The following is a 20000-nucleotide window of genomic DNA, read 5'->3' on the forward strand; positions in this document are numbered from 1 at the left end:
GCCTCTGAACTGGATTATCAAGGATTAGGAGGAGTCACTGATTGTCTGCCTTGCATCTATCTATTTGCATCTATAAATAGCAGGATGCTACCCAAGTCCCCTCTGTGAAACTTGCACAAAATAATTTACATGAAATGCTTCAAATCTGAAATCTGAAAATTTCAAAACAGCCCGTAGATGCTGATTTGAGGGTGACACTACTTTTTGACTGCAGTAATCAATTCCAAATTTTCAAATAATTTTTTGGAGAATTTTTGTTGCAAGTATCTACTCAATAAACAAATTTCCCTGTAACATATACACCCATTGTACCTTCAAACGCCATTTTAACCATGTGAAAACACAGATCACACAGCCGATCATTGTAGATCGGCAATTTTTGGGACAAAATAATGGGGTCCCCCTTGGGGATAAATGATCTACAGTATATTACTTGAGTTTCTTCTGTTTAGGAGACAAGCAGGATGCGGGAGAGCGTCACTAACCTTGTTTGTTTGGGGAGTAAGCGTTGGTGAGGAACCTGAAGTGGCCCTTGTTGTACCAGCTGATGAGAGACATACTGCCTCGCATCATGACCCTTGACTGGCCCCGCTGTGCCGGCGTGGAGCCACAGACCAGCATGCACTGGGGCAGGCCTGTGCAGTCACTCTTCCGGGTGCTCAGGAGACCACAGCAGTAGATATCTGGAGGGGCAAAGTGAAGAACGCGCGTGCACACACACACACACACACACACACACACACACACACACACACACACACACACACACACACACACACACACACACACACACACACACACACACAGTTATCATGCATACCAGATATGGCAAATAAAGTCATTTTGTCTCTCAGACAAATGTCTTTCTCTGCCAATATTATTGAGTTGCTCGTAGAGCATACCTGAAACAATCATTTATTGCTGATTGGTGGATCTTGTTTGGAGGGTACTACCTGTGATTGTGTGATGTGTATTCGTACCGTATGTGTGTCTTTGCTGTCAGCAATGTGCGGTAGTGCAGGTTTATTAACTCCAAAATGGCAACAACGAAACATATTTTCCGATGAGTGCCCTGGGGTTAATTGTGTGCAACGGTGTCCATTCCTGCCTTCATTGAACATTCTACAGTGCTGTCGTGTTCAGCTGAGAGGAGGTGCACAGTAAAATCCTCAGTGTGGATTTAACTCCTAAGAGTGTACAACTGTAACCAAATGGACCCGTCCTTACATTTGTACACTCTTCAGAGTTAAATGGACACTAATGATTTTACTGTGTGGGAAGTTTCTACCGCCTCAGCTAGAAGGGTTACACAAGAGCCTGGTGTTGAATATTTATACACATCATACGTTATTTCAACCTGTCACCACATAACGACACTGTTCTCTCCTGACAATACGAATATTTAACTATGAGGAGACAGGTAAACAATAGGACAGCAAATGAGCACAGACATTCACTATCACAGGTTTATAACATAGGCATCTGACACTTTGCATATTAAGACTGCACACACAATCATACATACACATGTACTGTATGTAAATAGATACTTATTCACATATACAGTGTGGACCAGGGGTGGGCAACTTTGTAGATGGTGAGGGCCACACAATTTCCTCAATCACTCTGGGGGGCCGTATTGTTTATCCCCCCCCCCCCCCCCCCGTTGGCAAAACGGTCCGGACCAAAATGCCAGGGCTGAATTTTGGTCCCAGCCCGCCCCTGTTTATCGACACTCTCGCCAGTAGTACCCCATTATTCAAAAAGCCCATAATAGTCACATATGTGATAAATAAGGGATATTAACTATTATCATTTGTTATAACTTTGTTTTTATTTAGCATTTAGTAATGCTTCTATCAACTTACTACAGCTGTACTGCTAAACAAAACTTCATATTCCTGAGTATGCCTTTCAGAGTATTGCTGTAACCTTGGCTTAAAAATATACAAAAATGAACACTAGAATTATAGTTAATAAGGCTTCTATTAAAATAAACGAGAGCACGCTCTACTGGTGGACTGTTGTAATTAAAATGGTTAATGGAAAGTTGCATGTTTGGAACAGTTGAAGGCAATAGTTCACCATTTCGGATATGTTTAGATTACTTAGTTTTTCTTTGTGATAAAAAAAAAAAAAAAAAAAGTAGAAGGACTTATGCACACAGCTGTTTCAGACTTTGTCTCATTGATTGTGGTGTCTGTCTAGGACCTAGGTCTTGTATTTCTACGTATTTTGTTGCCAGGTCTAGTTTACTTGGTTCTATATTTCTGTTAGTTACAGCTGTATCTCATTTGTAATCACCCCTTGTGTATATCAGTCTTGTTCCCAAGTCAGTCCTTGTTGTTTTAGTTCGTCTGAGATGTTCTTGTCTTTGTTCACCTGTATTTATTTTTTCTTCATATTTTTTATCCCACGATTTTTGTAACCCATTTTTTCACCCAGTGCCAATTGCCTATGCTTGTAATCCTGGGCGCTACTCTCCCTCTGCCAGCCTGGGGAGAGCCCCGAACTGAGCTCATGCTTCCGTCAATGCATGAGGAGTGAGCAGGCCGCTTCTTATCACCTGACAGGGGGGAGTTTCACCGGTAGGACGTAGCGCGTGGAAGGAGCACGTTATTCCAACCAGTTCCTTTCCCCTCCATCAGACGCCCCGGCTGACCAGGGGGAGGCAGTATAGAGACATGGATGTTTTTTTGTGAGGGTACCTACCCCCCTACCCTAGGGAGGGAGAACATGCAAACTCCACACAGAAAGGCCCTTTCGCCAACCCCGCCTAGGGTATTTGCACTGATGACTCGGAGGAGAGAAAACACCCCCAGCGCTCACAGTGTCCCCTGCGGGAATCTAACCCAGGACCTTCTAGCTGTGAGGCGACAGCACTACAGACTGCACCACGTGCGTGTCACCTGTATTAAAAGCCAGTCTTGGGTTTTGATCTACTACCTGCCTCGCTGTCCAGCATTTGGGTTCGCACCACATCAGCACGTGACAAAAGCACCTTCAAGCACCTCAAAGTGTGCTATGATTAATGTACGTTGTTATTTTTCTTTACTTTCTACTTATCTCTTTGTTATTGTTATTGCTGCTACAATGTTGAGGAACGGAAAACAACACATTTTACTCTGTGCACATGTTTATGAGCTGTAGCAATGACACAATCTTGAACATTGAATCATGAATCTAGGGACAATTGGAGGGGAAAAAAACAGCAAAGCAGTTTTTTGAGGAGTATTTTCCAGCATAGACTAATTTGAATTGTGACCAGGCTGAATGCTCCACTCTAAAACTCATATGATTCATTGGACATTACAATGCTGAAATTCAGACAATGAATGAGATATATCCACTGCGCATTCCAAAGGTGTCAAGGCCAACAGTAGATTCCTACCGCAGGTCTTTTCTTTATTCGCCTGAGGTCAGACACCTCAGTTTCCATGGCATGATAAACATCAGCATCAGGAAGACATCAGCTCAGCGCTGCCCTCTAATGGATAGAAAGAGGTACTACATCTAACAACTTGAGTTCTTACTCAACTAGACACTTACTGTACAAGTCAGTCTAGTCCATCAAGTTGGGGCGGTGACTTGATTGGTTTCCAAAGAGTAGGTGTAAGTTCGTCATTCGTCTGAGATTTCAATTGACTTCCAAATATATTTTAAGGTAAGGAATTCAGATAAAATATTTAAAAAAATTATATAACAGAACTACAGGTAGTTCTGTTATTACCAGATAGTCTAGCAAACTAGCATTTCACATCAAAGTAATTGTGACAGAATTCTTTTCACCATACATCATTTCTATGAGGTGTCCAGAACAACCTACTAAAATCCTAAGAAATCCTAGTTGCTGAAATAAGTTTAATTGGCATCAATCCAAGGTGTCCACCAATTATTGTCACTCAAGTCTAGGATTATCGTTGCAGAATAATCCCTATTTAATCTAACTCAGGAGAAGAATCCAAGATGTTATCGAGATTATCGTTATAATCTCAATCTCAAAGAAGAAAGCAGACAAGATCTCTCGATCCTGCACCTGCAGGACTATCCAATTCACCATCAACATTGAGGATTCAAGAGACCCCACTCCCCCCCCCCCAAACCAGCTCCCTAAGTAATCTTTGTAATAAAGACGGATCCGTCCGATTTTTCATATTCCATCCTGATTGGCCCACAATAACCTACCTGACCTGGCGGAGACCTGTGCTCCGAGGAGCACTTTTTCTAGTTCTAACTACCTTGCATTTAGAGATCCCAAGACATATCGGTTATAGGCGGAGCTCGCCGATCGTTTGGCAACACGAGACGATTACTCGGCTATCGACCCATTTGTCCTTTAAGTGAGCACCAAATGATATGTGGCTTTTGTCCAAACAGATCTTTTTGTAAATTCATTTGGGCTCAAAAGCTTGTGGGCAAATAAAGAATCATGATAGCAGTATGTAGAGTTCCAGCTATAAACAACGCTGAAGTAATGTGCAGTTGAATTTGAAGGTGAACAGACTGCCTCCGTTATTCAGCCGGCGGATGTTATCATCACACTGCAATTAAAATGAAAACCTGCAGGCAAATGGGGAAGGAAGGACAGCGCAGTCTGCAGGAGGAGACGATAGATGAGATAGAGAAGATTATAGAAACTGAACAGCTGGGAGGGAGGAGGGTGGGGGGGGGAGAGAGAGAGAGAGAGAGAGAGAGAGAGAGAGAGAGAGAGAGAGGGGTGGGGGGGTTGGGTATGGGGATAGGAGAGGAGAGGAGTGGTGAGAAAGAGCACAGAGAAGTAAGAGGCATAATGAGACAGATTGGAGAGATTAAAGAGTAATTGAAAACGTGTGTGTGTGTGTGTGTGTGTGTGTGTGTGTGTGTGAAGGTGTGTGTGTGTGTGTGTGTGTGTGTGTGTGTGTGTGTGTGTGTGTGTGTGTGTGTGTGTGTGTGTGTGTGTGAAGGTGTGTGAAGGTGTGTGAGACAACAGAGACAGAGAGAGATAGAGATCTATCTATCTATCTATATACAGTATCTATCTGTCCGTCCGTCTGTCCGTCCGTCCGTCTGTCCTTTCATCAATCTCTCTATCGATCCTATTCATCTGTCCATCCATCCAATACCTTGTTTGCTGAACTCTGTGAAGAGGTTGAGACTGGTGATGGAGGGCCCAGTGAAGATTATGGTGTTTTTCCCAGAGATGTTCTGGCAGAGCTGCTTGGCCACCAGGCTGTGGAGCTGAGGCTTGTTCTTCAGGGTGGACAGGCCGTCTGTGGCCTGGCCCTCCTTCAGATGGACTGAAATCTGGAGAGAAAGAGAGAGGAAGAAAGAGAGAGAGAGAGAGAGAGAGAGACACAGACAGATGGTAACAATTTGATATAAAAGGAGCATCTTTTCCACAATCAACTAGCACATGTCGTCCCATCATGTTTCAGGAACCACAACTTGACATCAGTTGAGTTTATTGAGATACAACAAAACGGTCAATGGGTTTCTGTTACATGTATGCATTACTGCATGCAGTTGTGTTTTTCCTTCCCTCTACTGTTTTCTCCCTCTTTCCTCAAGCCCGGTCCAGTTCATCAGTCTTCAATCATTCCATCATCCCTCAATTCCGCCTCACCATCCCATTGGTCCTCCAATCTCCAGTCATCCAATCATCTCCAATCACTTCCAATCAATACACATGTGCACCTTGTGTCAACAGACAGCTCATTTTTGTGATCAGACCTACAGTCTACTGTGTGTTTATTCAGGCCTGTTAAAGTGTCTCTGTTCAGCATGTTCTGTTTCAGCACTTTCTGGGAATGATAGGTAAGATTGGGGTACCTGTTACATTTTCACACATAGTAATTTTATGTCAGGCATTATAGGGGAGTGCCACCCCCTGTACGTTTGGTTGGTAGTAGGGTAGTAGGTTTTTGTTCATTTTGATAAGAGAAGTTATTTTGTTTTAGAGTGTTTTGATCTGGCACTCACCCTTTTTCCCCTCTGCTGGCATTTTGTTGAACACACATTGAATTTACTTCATCCCTCAGTTCCAATCCATCAATTCACTGGATACCATGTTATTGTCCCTGGGGACATAACGTTTCCCACCCTCCAAGGCAGAGGATGCCACTCACACAGGCTCCTTCTGTGGAGCTCGCTGAGGGAGTGGGTTGATTGCATCTCTTGGGCAAGCTAGGGATACATTTATCCAAGTCCAATTATATTTTGAGATAAGACATGTTTTTAGGTCAGTTTAAATCAAGAATCAAGAAGTTTCGTAGCTGTTGGTTTTTGGTGGTAGTATAATAGAAGGGAAGAGATGAATTGAATACACATGTGGACCACAATGGAAACAAGCAAACTATTAATAAAGTATTAATCAATCCAATCAATCAATCAATGAATCAACCCCCCCCAGCTGTGAGGACTTAATTGGAGCAAGGTGTGACCCTTCCTCCTGAACGTCAGTTGTTCCATAACACCATTAGAAGTAGAATTATTTATACCTGCTCATTAATTTGCTGCCCAAGAGGAATTATTTAGGTGATGTGTTGTTTAGATTAGGTGGGATCAGTGTTGAGAGAGGGTATTGGGGTGGGTCTGAGAGATAAAATAGCCTAATACAACATAAAACCAAAATGTATGCACAGTTTCTCCCCCAAATCCTCCATTACTCTAATATCTAAACTAATTTAAACTTTATTCACTTTCAAAGAGCTCCATCCATAATACTACAAGGGATAGTTACATCACGTCTTTGTTTTTTTACAGGAAAATGTTATTGACTGTCTTTTATAAAGAAAGATCATTTTGCATTGCACCACATCTAACTAAAAGGCAGATTTAAAAAACTGCATTTTTTTTGCTCGATGCTATGATAACTGCAATGTCTACCCTGCATAATCCATTACACACTTACTGTACAAGACAGACTGAAATGAGCAACCATCAAGAGAGATTAGATTTGTGCAATCGACTGTCCACCACAACATTCATCACATGACATGACCACTGCAACTCACACAAACTACACACGCACTCTCCATTAGTGTCCAGCGTATCCATTGTGCCATTTTTTTCTATTGTTCATGATCTGAAGGAGCATTACAATGATTAGCCCCATCCACCTCAGGCACAGAGTTATTAAACTAAGTGTCCTGTGTGTGTGTGTGTGTGTGTGTGTGTGTGTGTGTGTGTGTGTGTGTGTGCGTGTGCGTGTGTGTGTGTGTGTGTGTGTGTGTGTGTGCGTGTGCGCGCGGGCAAGCACGTGCATAGAATGAAATACTGGCTAATGGAATCTCATTGATTCACTCCATTAACTTGTGTTTTATTTCTTGATTTTTTCCCCCTCTCCCTTGGCACAAGCCATTTAAAGGGAGTGAATTTTAGCACAGAGACACACCCAACAAACAACAGAAGGGTAAAGTGTAGCCGACTGTTGTGTTGTGTGTTTTGTTGTGTTGTGTTTGGTGTGTTGATGTGTACTTTTTAAACTGCTCCAGTAAAAGTTATGGGTTTTGTCTGGTTGAGTTTGGGCGATGTTCAAATGTTTTATGAACCTAAGCCAGCAAGAGGATACATTGGTATTCTGAAGACTGCCCACTTACAGTAATGAAATTCTCTACCAAATGCAATCCAAAAATGGAAACATTTCCCCCTGCCAAACATGCATCTATTGATGGGTTTCTGGCAGTGTAATAGAGCCATGACATTCTGTATTTCGTCTCTGTTCGTAGTCAATACTGTCTCATATATATACAAGGTTTCTAAGATTTATCTTGGGGCTTTTATGCCTTTATTCATAGGACAGTAGACTGACAGGAAATGGGGAGCGAGATGGGGAGTGACATGGAGCAAAAGTCGCCGGGATCGGGACTCGAACCCGCAACACACTGTTAGGCTACACTGAGCCTAGGTGCCAGGCCTATATATACAAGTTAAACTCAAGGACTCAGTCCACAGCAATAAAACAGCAGCCTGTGCCTTCCACTCCTGGATTTGTATTATCATGAATATTCAAATGTTCATGCAGAATAAGCAGACCTGTCATAATAGGTCTGTTTACTGTGTGTGTGTGTGTGTGTGTGTGTCTGTGTGTGTGTGTGTGTGTGTGTGTGTGTGTGTGTGTGTGTGTGTGTGTGTGTGTGTGTGTGTGTGTGTGTGTGTGTGTGTGTGTGTGTGTGTGTGTGTACATGCAATGCATGTGTGGTGCATGGAGGTGGATATGAGGTTTTTTATTTATACATACAGTACAGTATATATGTCCAAAAAAGCTGCAGCCTCATGCAATCTGTGAATGGTGGGTTACACAGGATCTCGATGTGAAGTCAGTGTTGGCCAGTTCTTGCAGTCCTGCAGTGTTGTGTCTCAGCTGAATGGAGGTGTGTTATGTAAGTCCCTGTCTGGCACAGGACTGGAGGGTAGACCAAGGTTGTTGGTCTGCCTCACGCATGAACAGGAAAACCTGTCACATTCAGAGACCAATACACTAGCTGTCAGATGTGAGTGTTAAATAAACTCTGTGAACATTGGTGTGTGTGGGTGTGTGGGTGGGTGGGTGTGTGTGTGTGTGTGTGTGTGTGTGTGTGTGTGTGTGTGTGTGTGTGTGTGTGTGTGTGTGTGTGTGTGTGTGTGTGTGTGTGTGTGTGTGTGTGTGTGTGTGTGTGTGTGTGTGTGTGTGTGTGTGTGTGTGTGTGTGTGTGTGCTTCAATAAAAGAATATTTGTTATATTCAAGTATTGTATTGTATCTATGCTAATGTCTTACACTCAGAGGCCCGAGAGTTGTTAACAAGCAGCATTGAAAGTATTCATGAAAATTAGTCTCAAAGGGGATTTCATTCTTTGCGGTGTTGACAGGCGATGAACCAGGAATAAAATTGGAAATATGATCATCAAATTAGACGTGGACTGTCTTGCTAAGGTCTTATTTTTTAGTTCAGTCAGAAACAAAGAGAAAATGCCAAAACATGTCATTGTAGATGGAATGCAACCAAATGAAACCAGTAATTTGAGACTTTTAGTCAACATTAACACTCAAGTCTACTAACTGCCTCTCTACTTCTCTCTCTCGCTTTCTGACTTCCTCTCTCACTGGGGCAGAGCAGAAAAAATGCTGTCGCTGACTGATGTTGCAGGTGTTATTTTCCACAATCACTCATGTGAGTCGCTGTCTCTCTCCGTGAACATAAATGTCTGACTATATTTTACTAACTAACATAGTAACATATTCTGATGCAGTCATAATTTGACATGTCCGTACTAACGCAGAGGGTACCCTTTCACATACAGTGCCACAGTGACCACGATGGAATGTGGACCAAATGTGGAATGCTGACGTTAAGGTCAGGTTCAGGTTAAAGTCAGGGTAAGGGTTTAGAGTAAGGTTAAGATTAGGATAAGGGTTTGGTGTAGGCATAGCCTTAAATTAGCATAGCCATGGATCATGTTGAGTTGACATGGTCCGCATTTAGTCTACATCAAAATGGTGGTAGAGATATGAATGGTACCTGACGAAGTTATGCGTGTGGGTTATAATAATGGGCTGATATTACACAGAAACACACACAAGCTTTATCACTCTCATTCTCTCTCTCTCTCTCTCACACACACACACACACACACACACACACACACACACACACACACACACACACACACACACACACACACACACACACACACACACACACACACACACACACACACACACACACACACACACACACTTAAGTGGGGTATCACCTGGCAGATGAATCCAGTGGAGGTGCACTGTCGGACCCAGAGGCTGAACTTCCTCTTCTTCCTCTTTCTCATCTCTCTCTCCGTACAGGTGGTGATGAAGACCGGATCTTCATCTATTAGTGGCTCATGAAGAACCTATAGTAGGACACACATACAGGATTACTGTGTGTTGGTAGTGTGTGTGTGTGTGTGTGTGTGTGTGTGTGTGTGTGTGTGTGTGTGTGTGTGTGTGTGTGTGTGTGTGTGTGTGTGTGTGTGTGTGTACGCGCGCACACATGTATGCCTCCGTCGTCATTCCTGCAGGGCAGTTTAGGATTAATTCACTTGGAGAAGCAAACAGCACTGCAGGTAGACACATGAGTATATGAGACAGCTGAGCTGCAGTCCCCTGCCTCACAGCTTTCCAATTTACCTATATTATCTCCGCCAGGAGCTCGTGTGTGTGTGCCATATTACTAGGCTGATCAGCATCAAATTTCTTGTGCACAAGGCCAAATTCTTGGATTTTCTTTTTTCTACTGCCATATTTTGTCAATGGCAGTAGAGATATACAATTGGTATCCGCTCTACTCTTTTTATCATGGCTGTGTAGTAAATTTTAACTGCATCCAATGCTAATATTAGGGCAAGCGTCCTGGCGGAGATTGGCGCTCTACTGAATGCGCCATTCTAGTTGAATTCATTGTTGGTACAAGCATCCCCTCTGTATACAACAACATTGATCAGAAAAATCCCTCTGGGAAACAGTCTTCAACAACTCCAGCATCCAACTCCCCAATAAAGCTGCAGTCTTCCTGGCAGTATGCATCTGAGAGCCCGAGCGATGCCAGATTTCTGGGCCCAATGCAGATTTTGGAGAGTCATAGACTACCGATTGCAGATGTTTTGTCTTTCATTTTGTCAAAAAGTGCAACATTTTCTAATCAAGAATCTAAAATCGTATATTTAATTAAAGTTTCTATTTGATAACATAACTTATAAGCAAACAAATAGATTAAGAAAAATAAATCACTTTAAAATGGCCGATCTACAAGCTCATCTGAAAACTTTCGCCTATAATGACACAAGTAAGACGCGCGAACGCAGCTCAAAAATAACAATAAGAAGAATCGAAAGGAATGAGCAATTGTAGAGAAGTGGGTGGTACAGTTTTTGTCTTATGGCCAGGCGGATTTCAGCCACACTGTAGTGCACTCTGGTGCACTCTGGCGGCTGCACACAGGCAGTGCACGGCACGCACACAATACTGCACACAGAGCCACACACACACAGAGCCATACACACACAAGCCGAGCACGGTTTCATAGTAAGCTCCGCAGCGGAAGGAGGCGCGCCGATAAATGCTTATACCGATATCAGCAAACAAATATAAACACTGTATATCGGCCAAACCATTTAATATCGGCCGGGCACCAATGCACCCCCATCCCCGCAACAACAAAGCTGTGGACAGTCATGGATTAACTTAAAATGTCCCAGGAGGAGTGAGAGATTGATGGCGTCTCTCTGGAGACTGCAGAGGCAGCATAGACTGATCTATCCGGCCTAAAAATCTACCATCAAGGAGTGTAGCTAAAGGGCCAAGTGTCTCCTGAATAAAGAAGAAACCCTATGGTCATGATAGAGCCTGTCCCTTTGGGTGAGTCTTTCATCATAAGTATTGTCTGAGAGTGCATCCAACAAGCAAGCCTGCGTGTATGCATGTGTGAGGAGCAGATTGTGCATAATGTGTGGTTGCTGCGGAGGGTCAGTCCATGATAATCTCTACTCTGTGTGTGTTTGTGTGTGTGTGTGTGTGTGTGTGTGTGTGTGTGTGTGTGTGTGTGTGTGTGTGTGTGTGTCACACATGAGCGTGCATGTGGTTAAAGCCCTTTCACACAACATGATGTCAACCATTAGCAGTACACTGTATATCAGGGGTTTTGCCTAAAGTATGTCTGTGAACTATTGGCAGTGATACATGTCAGCCTTGGTTAGTGGATTATGTCATCCACTAACTTGCTGTTAGTGGCCGACAAATTTCACTCAAGATCCCCATCAAGAAAGGCACAAACAACTGTAGTAGGACACGTTGTTCATCTTCAATAATATGCAAATACACTAAGGCAGAGAAGGCTGTTTTTGAATCCATAAATCCTATTGAATTGTTATTAAAGAGGTGGTGCCATAGTTTTGCACTTTTTCTGTTTTTCATGTGTCTATGAGGTTGATAGAATTTCATTAAGCCCCCTGGTGGTGTTTTTATGGTGTTTTATGTCTTCTCTGACTATTTTGAGTTTCTACCTGGAGGCTGAAACCTTGAGGGTCAAACGTGCCAATAGAGAAATAGCGCTTTAGTGACATAGTAAAAACATACCCTCCCCCTCATTATCATAACACAACAGGTGTGGGCATGAGGAGGAGGAGGGACTAGGACAGGTGGGTGGTGCTAAGGTGGTGGAGGAGGTGCTAAGGTGAGAACCAGGTATACTTAATTAACTGGAGGCGTGTCCACATAAAAACATAATTTTAACAATTTCTGTACACTTTTTTGAAAAAAATCTTCCTCCTAGTATACCCATAATACCCGATGATTATGTTTTAGGGGGGGGGGGGAATCACTGAAAATCACGGCACCCCGTCTTTAAGGTATCTTACCTTAGAAGATAGATAGATAGATAGATGTGGGCCCTAGGTTGAGAACTGCATTACAGTACCCTGCTGCCACTAATTGAATTGTAAGTGTAAGCCTGAAAAACTTTCAAAGCAACATTCTGGATAATATTTGTTACCTGCTCCATGTTTTCCATCATCTCTTCTTTTTTGAGAAGAAATGAACATGGCAGCTATAGGGTCTAACAACGGTGTGGTGCAATCTGTAGGTATATAAGTTACTAGGAGTGCATCTCTGAAATATGATATCATAAATCAATTTCTTTGTATTAAAAAAAAATCCAATAATGCTTTCTTTCAGTAAAACAACATATGACGTAGGCTTGAACCAACCAATTTCAAGGAATAATTTCATGACATCCACCATTAATCAAATCCTCAACTGTAATTCTCCATGTTTGATATAACAGTCGCCTATAGTTTTCAATATTCAAATTAAATTCCTCCCAACGTTCCCTCCCTACTAAATACATGGGGGTCATTGCATTGGAACATTTTTGGTTTCACACTGGAGTTTTTGTAAAACACAGAGGAATCAAACATGGATGACACATCTTTGGTAATAATGTCAACAATTCTGTATTGTCTGGCTATGTACAGTCCTTTGTAAACATTACAACCGTTTAATATATGGACATAGACTCAATGACCTGATGCTGTCCATGGTGTGTAGACAGTAAGAGTCATGCTTATTGGGATACCAGACACACACACACACACGCACACGCACACGCACACACACGCACACGCACACGCACACGCACACACACACACACACAAGCCATCCTGTCTCACAACATATCGCTCAGAAACCTTGTCAAAAAACATTATTTTTCAGGAAATGGAAAAATAACCTGTTTTTCAAAGGATCCGGTGTAGTTATTATTATTTAGTCACATAAGCTCTTGTTAATACTTTTTTCATTGGTTAAATATTTATAAAAGCAACAGATAGTAAACCACTTTCAACCTGGCGTTCCTATTTTGGGCATGTCCTTATAAGCAAAAATCTACAAGTTTACAACATTTTGCGACGCATTATGAGCTTGTAAATCAGCTATTTTCGCTACTTTTAACACTGTCATGTGACGAATTATAAAATAGGGCATTAATTTATGAAAAAAACATAACAAGATGAAATATGGAGATATAAGGTTTCTGCCCGACAAAACAACGATATTCGATTTACTATTCACAACCACCCTGCTCAGTATTTGGGGTAGAATCTGGACTCAACCAGTGTTGCCATGTTTACTTATTATAAGTGGCTTTGGACTTGTTTGTCTGTAAAGTAGCTTGTAAATATTGGTAGTTGCGGGTTGCGGTCTTTTGGGCTTGTTTCTAAAGTGCAGTTGATTCTTGGGGCTTGCTCCATAATGTTGTTTAAACAAGTGGTTCTCAAAAGATTTCATGTGAAGGACCCCCAAACTAATATGTATTTGGCCGTGGACCCCCCATCTGAAAATATTCTTTAGCAAATATTCACAACGCTCTGCGATGCGACACGTTGTGAGCTTGTAGATCGCAACTGTTGCAGACAGTGAGTTATACTTGATATCCTGTTCTGTGTCTGACTTCCTCTCACTGTCACACACCACACACCTTACAAACAAATCATGTTTCAAGGATGGTGTCGGCAATGCCAGCTCAGTTTTGTATTTTCCATACCGACTAGCTGGCATACATATACAATACTGCACAGTAAAATACGTAAGGGATAACTCTTTCAGAGTTAAATGAACATTTCAGATCGTAAAGCCCTATAGAAACACACACATACGCATACATGCAATAACCATAAATACATTTATATGTTTATATACCCACATAACTACAAATGCAGGTGCATACAGAAACCTGCACGCACGCACGCACACACACACACACACACACTCTCTCTCTCTCGCACTCTCTCGCACACTCTCGCACGCTCTCGCACTCTCTCGCACTCTCTCTCTCTGTGGTGGATGTGGTCCATGTCATCTGCTTGCAATACACCTAGCCTGTTGCATTTCCCAGACAATTTCCACTCATGCTTTGAAGTGCATGGTCAATATTTGCATTTCAAATGATTACCGGCTCTCCCTCGTTCGCCATCCCATAGCAGCCTCCTCTCCTCTCTCCTCATCATTATTTGACTAGAGTTTACCCGAGGCTATAATGTAAAGGCAACTTCTTACAGCTTCAAATGGCTGAAAACAAAAAACTGTACTCATAATAACATAATGGGACTTTTTACAATTGCCATATGATATGGCAATTGTAAAAAGCCAAAAATATAACCCATATATGGTTGGGCTCACTGTATGTGCTATCCTTGCTGGGACAGAATGAGTGTACTGTACAAGCAAAATAGCTGCTGTATGGATGTGTTTTATTTGGGATGGTATTGGGCTCAGTTTTTCTTTTAAAGAACTATAATACACATTAAAGATATTACACAGAAATACGATTTATCACTGTTTATCACTCAACAGTATACTCAGTATAGAATGTTGAATATTAGCTAGTATCTAAATTAGGTCCCATTTACACACATGCAGACCCACAGGTAGATATATCAAACATACACACTGAGGATGGCCTGTGGGCCGAAACGTCCGGTTTATGAGCTGCTGCTGGGGGCGATAAGATCTTAAATAAACAAGATCCTAAATGGATGAAAGTGAGTGCTGATATTCCTTTCTAAGATATATCAAACATACCAGGGAATTCTCAAACTAACTCTCTAACTTTTCCTTTCTAGAAGTACATGGTTCTTTCCTTACTCCCTTGCCTCTTCTGTGTTGCCTCCGTTCTTCATTCCTTCATTCTCTCCTTCGCATCTTCATTAAATGAAGATGAAGATAAATGATTAAGAAATCAAGGAACGCAAGTACAAATGTTCATTTGTTCGTTCATTTATTACTTTCATTCTTCCTTAATTCCAACCTTCCTGGATAAACCTCTGAGAGACTCCATTCTCAGCCTAGAGATAGACTACAGATAAACTGACTCTGGGCCAATGTCTGTGGCACAGCAGTTTCAATCTGTGATTTGCTGGTCCCTGGCACAGAAACCTAGCCTAACAGATAAACCCATCTGGCCTAGATACACACATACTGAGCCACTTCTGAAACAAACACACATACACAAACAAGTCTGAGACAGCCTGCCTGGCTTGCCCTCATTCTTTGGGCAGACGGTGTGTACAGTATTGAGGCAACTTCTTCCATGACTTCACAGTGAAAGACATTCATTTGCATTTCTATCAATATCTATGCATGTCATTATAGGGAAATGGTTAGGGTTAAAAATTATAATTTGTTCCCCAAAATAGCAGATCTACAAGCGCATTGTGCGCTTGTAGATTGGCAATTTTTGCTGTGCAACATTGAAGTATGAAATAGGGCTTAAAGTTATAGTAAGATTTGTTGCAGTTTTTAACGCTTCCCGCTCCAAATTACCAACCGGTAGTTCACCTACTATCGGATAGGACATTTCTAACTGAATGCCCTACTACATACATCCTACTATAAGTCTATGAAGCTCTGTAGTGGTGAGGTGGTGAGGTGGTGAGGCCAAAATTTGTTCTGCCCGGTTCTCCTCAGTGGCTGGAGCAATTGATCTGAATTTGCACACAGCCATTGACCATTACCATGTGCACGGAACAGCGAAGCCCGTTTTTCGATTTCACCAAATCTCAGCTGTTTATTAGCGTTTTTGTGTAAAAGAATGTCGCCATGGTTACGGCTGCCCAGCTGTGGGATGGCCCCGCGAGCTATGGGACGAACTGCCTCCCGGGTTGCCAGATCATGTGCGCATATCCCCCCACGGGTATGGACTAGTACATAATAATCGTTAGCAGATCCTTGAGATGTCAGTTACAATGCGCTACCACCTAAAAGTAAAAATAAGCAACATGAGTACTACACACAAGCCCACCAGGCACCCACGCACACACACTGAACCAACCTGTGTCTGAGACGGTCTGAAGGTGCAGCTGAACGACTGCTGCAGTGAGTCCAGGAAGGGCTGGATCTTGTACAGGCCCTGGTTGCTGCCCTGCGAAGGCCGGAATGCCACGATGTGGAAGTACTTGAGGATCTTCTCAAAGCGTGTCTGGCTCATCTTCAGGGCGATACTGCGGTTGCTGAAGAAGCCTGAGCTCCAAATGCTGAGCACCGACTCGCAGCGGTGCACGCTGGTCGACGTGACAAAGCCCAGGAAGGCCTTCATCTCCTGGGCCGTGACGGGGCGCCAGCCCTCGTCGGAGCCGAAGCGCTCCTGGAACTTCTTGGCATACATGTTGGTCTGGGTGACCATGTTCTGGATGCAGTTGTCCGGCACGAAGAGCTGGAAGAAGTCCATGGCGGTGGCCGTAGCGGGCATCTTCTGGGTGGGACCTGGATGCCACCACAGAGAGGGAGAGGGATCAAAGGATAAATTAGGAATGGGTGAGATAGAGATAGAGAGAGAGAGAGAGAGTAGAGAGTAGAGAGTAGAGAGTAGAGAGTAAAGAGAGAAAGTAGAGAGTAGAGAGTAGAGAGTAGAGAGTAGAGAGTAGAGAGAGAATAATATGGATCAACTCTGGCATTCTATTTCAACAAGTTGTTTTACCTTGGCTACAGGCCTGTACCTTCCTCGAATCATAAATGATTCAGCCATTCGGCAAATATTGCCTGGTAATGCCTCGCACTGAAAGCTGTCAATTATGTGACTGTGTGAGTCACCATCACTTGTGCTCTCTAACAAGGCCCTTGTCAATGTCGGGTGTGCGGTGCACACAAGACATTGTCTCGAGACGTCTCGGCCTTGAAGGTGGGATAGCAGTGGAATGTGAGAGTTACTAAAGGCAGTCAATCACTGGAACATGAAATATGTATGCACGTGTCAGATGCAGAATGCACACACGCATGCATGCCATGCACACAAACATTCAGCAGTGTCTTTCACTTACTGAATAGTTAAGAATTGTGTGACAAATTTGTCAGTGACAAATTATACACAACATCACAGTATAGCGTGCATGTGTGTCCCATGCCACGGGCAGCAGTTTAAACATTTTATCCAACATGACAGCCACCATACTGCCATTTACACTGTCAGCATGACATTTCTATGCTTGGGGAAATGTTTCGATGTCTGGTTGCTTTAGCATTGTGGCAAGCGATGATGCTAAAACCGTCCAAGTCAAAATATCATGTAGGCCTACAATTTGTGTGTGAACCCCTGAGTGAATATAACTTGACTGCATACTGTAGAGTAGAACATCAGTCACTGTAGCACCAGTTGATGGTACTGTGTGGACAATTAAACAGCCAATTAGGGTGCACTGTCATAGACTAAATGTTGGTTGTGAGACGTTCATCAACATCTTAGGAGAGTTGTGTATGCTAAACCAGTTGTGAAATCTGAATGTAAACTGGAACTGGACTCAAGGAACAGTCATGCTACATGGTCAGTTTATCAGCTCTCCTTCCAACATTTTCTTTCTTTCCTTAATGCATACTGTCTGTCCCCCAGGAATAGTCTTCTATTTTTAATGTTTTAAGTGAACTGAGTTCAACATAATTTCTCCTTCCAGCCAAAAATATGGCATTGTTTCAATGCCTTAGTTGATTTTCACTTGGGTGCCACAATCAATAATACACAAAATGCATCAGTAAAAGCCTGATTTATGCCGTGGTGACAAAGCGATGAGTGACATGTTGCTCAGCAGAAACAACAAAAGCCATGATGTGTTTTCTCTGGTAAAGCAGTGAGGGTTTTTATTCTCTCTGATGGTTGGCAGTAAGATGGTTTCTGGACAACAGGCAGAACAACTCCGGGCTCAATTAAGCATCACTATCTAATTATCCCTGGAAAACATGGTACCAGGTCTCTCTCTCTCTCTCTCTCTCTCTCTCTCTCTCTCTCTCTCTCTCTCTCTCTCTCTCTCTCTCTCTCTCTCTCTCTCTCTCTCTCTCTCTCTTTTTCTATCTCTGTTAATCTCTCTATTTTTCAACATTTCCCTCTCTCTGGTCAGCTGCAATGAAAGTAGGTAATTTTCACACTAATCACTTGTTGTGGGGTCAAGATAACAATGCGTGGCTGGGGATTGTACACCATTTAAAGCCAGCGTGGCAGAGGAGGGGCTCTAAACTGTCAGGGAAAGAAGACAAAAGACAGAGAGACGGGCAGGCAGACCCACACAGCCGACACGCGTCGACTCAGCAGAGGACAACAGCCCACGGCGTGCCTGGAAATCCACTGATTTGCATGCCATTAGACTTGAAAGCCAAATGTAAAATCCAGCGTGACTTCCATCGGGTAAGCTACTTGTAGATAGGAACATCAGACAAGCTGAGGCAATGAAAAGTCCACGAAAGCAAAACTAAGCGGCGTTGCCAAAAATAGAATATAATTTTAACACAAAATGGAACAGGACCGCCCCAAATTCTCTTACATACTGTACTTCCCCACCAGCTATTTCATAGCCAATATTATGCCTTCTGGTAGAAATAGCTTTTGGTTTTCTTTTCCACAATTCTGCCATGAAGCTGTTACTGTGAGTGTGTGTTCATCATATCTGTATTAAAATGGTGTGGGGGGGCTGTGTTAATAAACAAATTCAAATAATACATTAATTTCCTCTGTTACCCATGAGCCTGAGTGACTTGTATGGTGTAACATGTATGTAATCCCTCTTGAATGTCAGGTGCTGGTTGTAGTCCTTTTGTTGGGGAGACAAACAGCAGCTTTCTGGCGTCATTAGAGCTTTCATTAGGAATTAGCAATAGTATATTATTAGTATGTTTAGGGTGGGCAAGCCCTGTGCACAGTCAAAACGTGGCACAGGACAGGTTGAAACAGAGATTGGAGAACCAACGCATTAACAGAATGTATCCTGCGGTTTCATGATATTACCAAGGAGGTTATCTGAAGAATAAATATGTTTTATGTTTTCCTACACCTTGCACATTTTTCTTTTTGAAGACCAGGCCATGTATTGGATTGAGACGGGTAAGTGGAATGCCATGCTATGCTACACAGGTGCTTTCCCAACCGAGTATGACTAAAGAGCAGCAGCAACACAGTTGTCACACTATCTGTAGTGTACATGTACATAAAGGTAACATTGTGAGAAAGAGACAGTGACAGGAAGAGAGAGGCAGACATATAGAGACAGACCGAGACAGATTGACAAAGACACCCAGCCGAAACATACAGTTCTCAGTGGTACCCAGACCAGCATTGTGAATAAACTGCGCTATAATTCCCTGGCCTTCAGCTTATTCATTGTGATAAGGTGGTTATATAATCGGAGCAGTGGATGTGCTTTATAATCCTCAGTCTAGTCCTTGCATTGTGGGAGAAGCAATCAACCCAATTTTGGCTAAGACCAACTCAGGTATGGGGGCGCCCAGTGGCCGAGTGCTTAGGGAGCATGCCGCACAGGCTCTCGTGCCCCGGTTCGATTCCTGGGCTGGGCAGGCCATTTTCTGCGTGTCACTGCTCTGTCTCCCTGTTTCTTGTCTATCTCCATTGTCACTGTCAGCAAAGGCTCAGAAAACACGGGTATCGGGGTATGGCTTGCCAAAAGGTGCCATTTAGAACTCAACCCGCGTTTCTCTGTGGGCAGCACTCAGCTGGGAGAAGCTGAAAACTGAATTTTA

At 42.9% G+C, this 20000-nt stretch overlaps 1 protein-coding gene across 1 annotated transcript in view; it reads right to left on the reverse strand.

Moving 5' to 3' along the window:
* The window catches only part of pgbd5 (piggyBac transposable element derived 5), a 27590-nt gene that overhangs the window by 2936 nt on the left and 4654 nt on the right, over positions 1 to 20000 (reverse strand). The window contains exons 2-5 of the mRNA XM_080449224.1: positions 16318 to 16748; positions 9713 to 9847; positions 5103 to 5283; positions 486 to 683 (exon numbers count right to left, since the gene is read on the reverse strand). Of these exons, the coding sequence (XP_080305350.1) occupies positions 486 to 683; positions 5103 to 5283; positions 9713 to 9847; positions 16318 to 16748 (945 nt within the window). The remainder of the gene's footprint in view (positions 1 to 485; positions 684 to 5102; positions 5284 to 9712; positions 9848 to 16317; positions 16749 to 20000) is intronic.

Source organism: Gymnoscopelus braueri (genome assembly GCF_963280865.1).
Source record: "Gymnoscopelus braueri genome assembly, chromosome: 14".
Lineage (NCBI taxonomy): Eukaryota > Metazoa > Chordata > Actinopteri > Myctophiformes > Myctophidae > Gymnoscopelus > Gymnoscopelus braueri.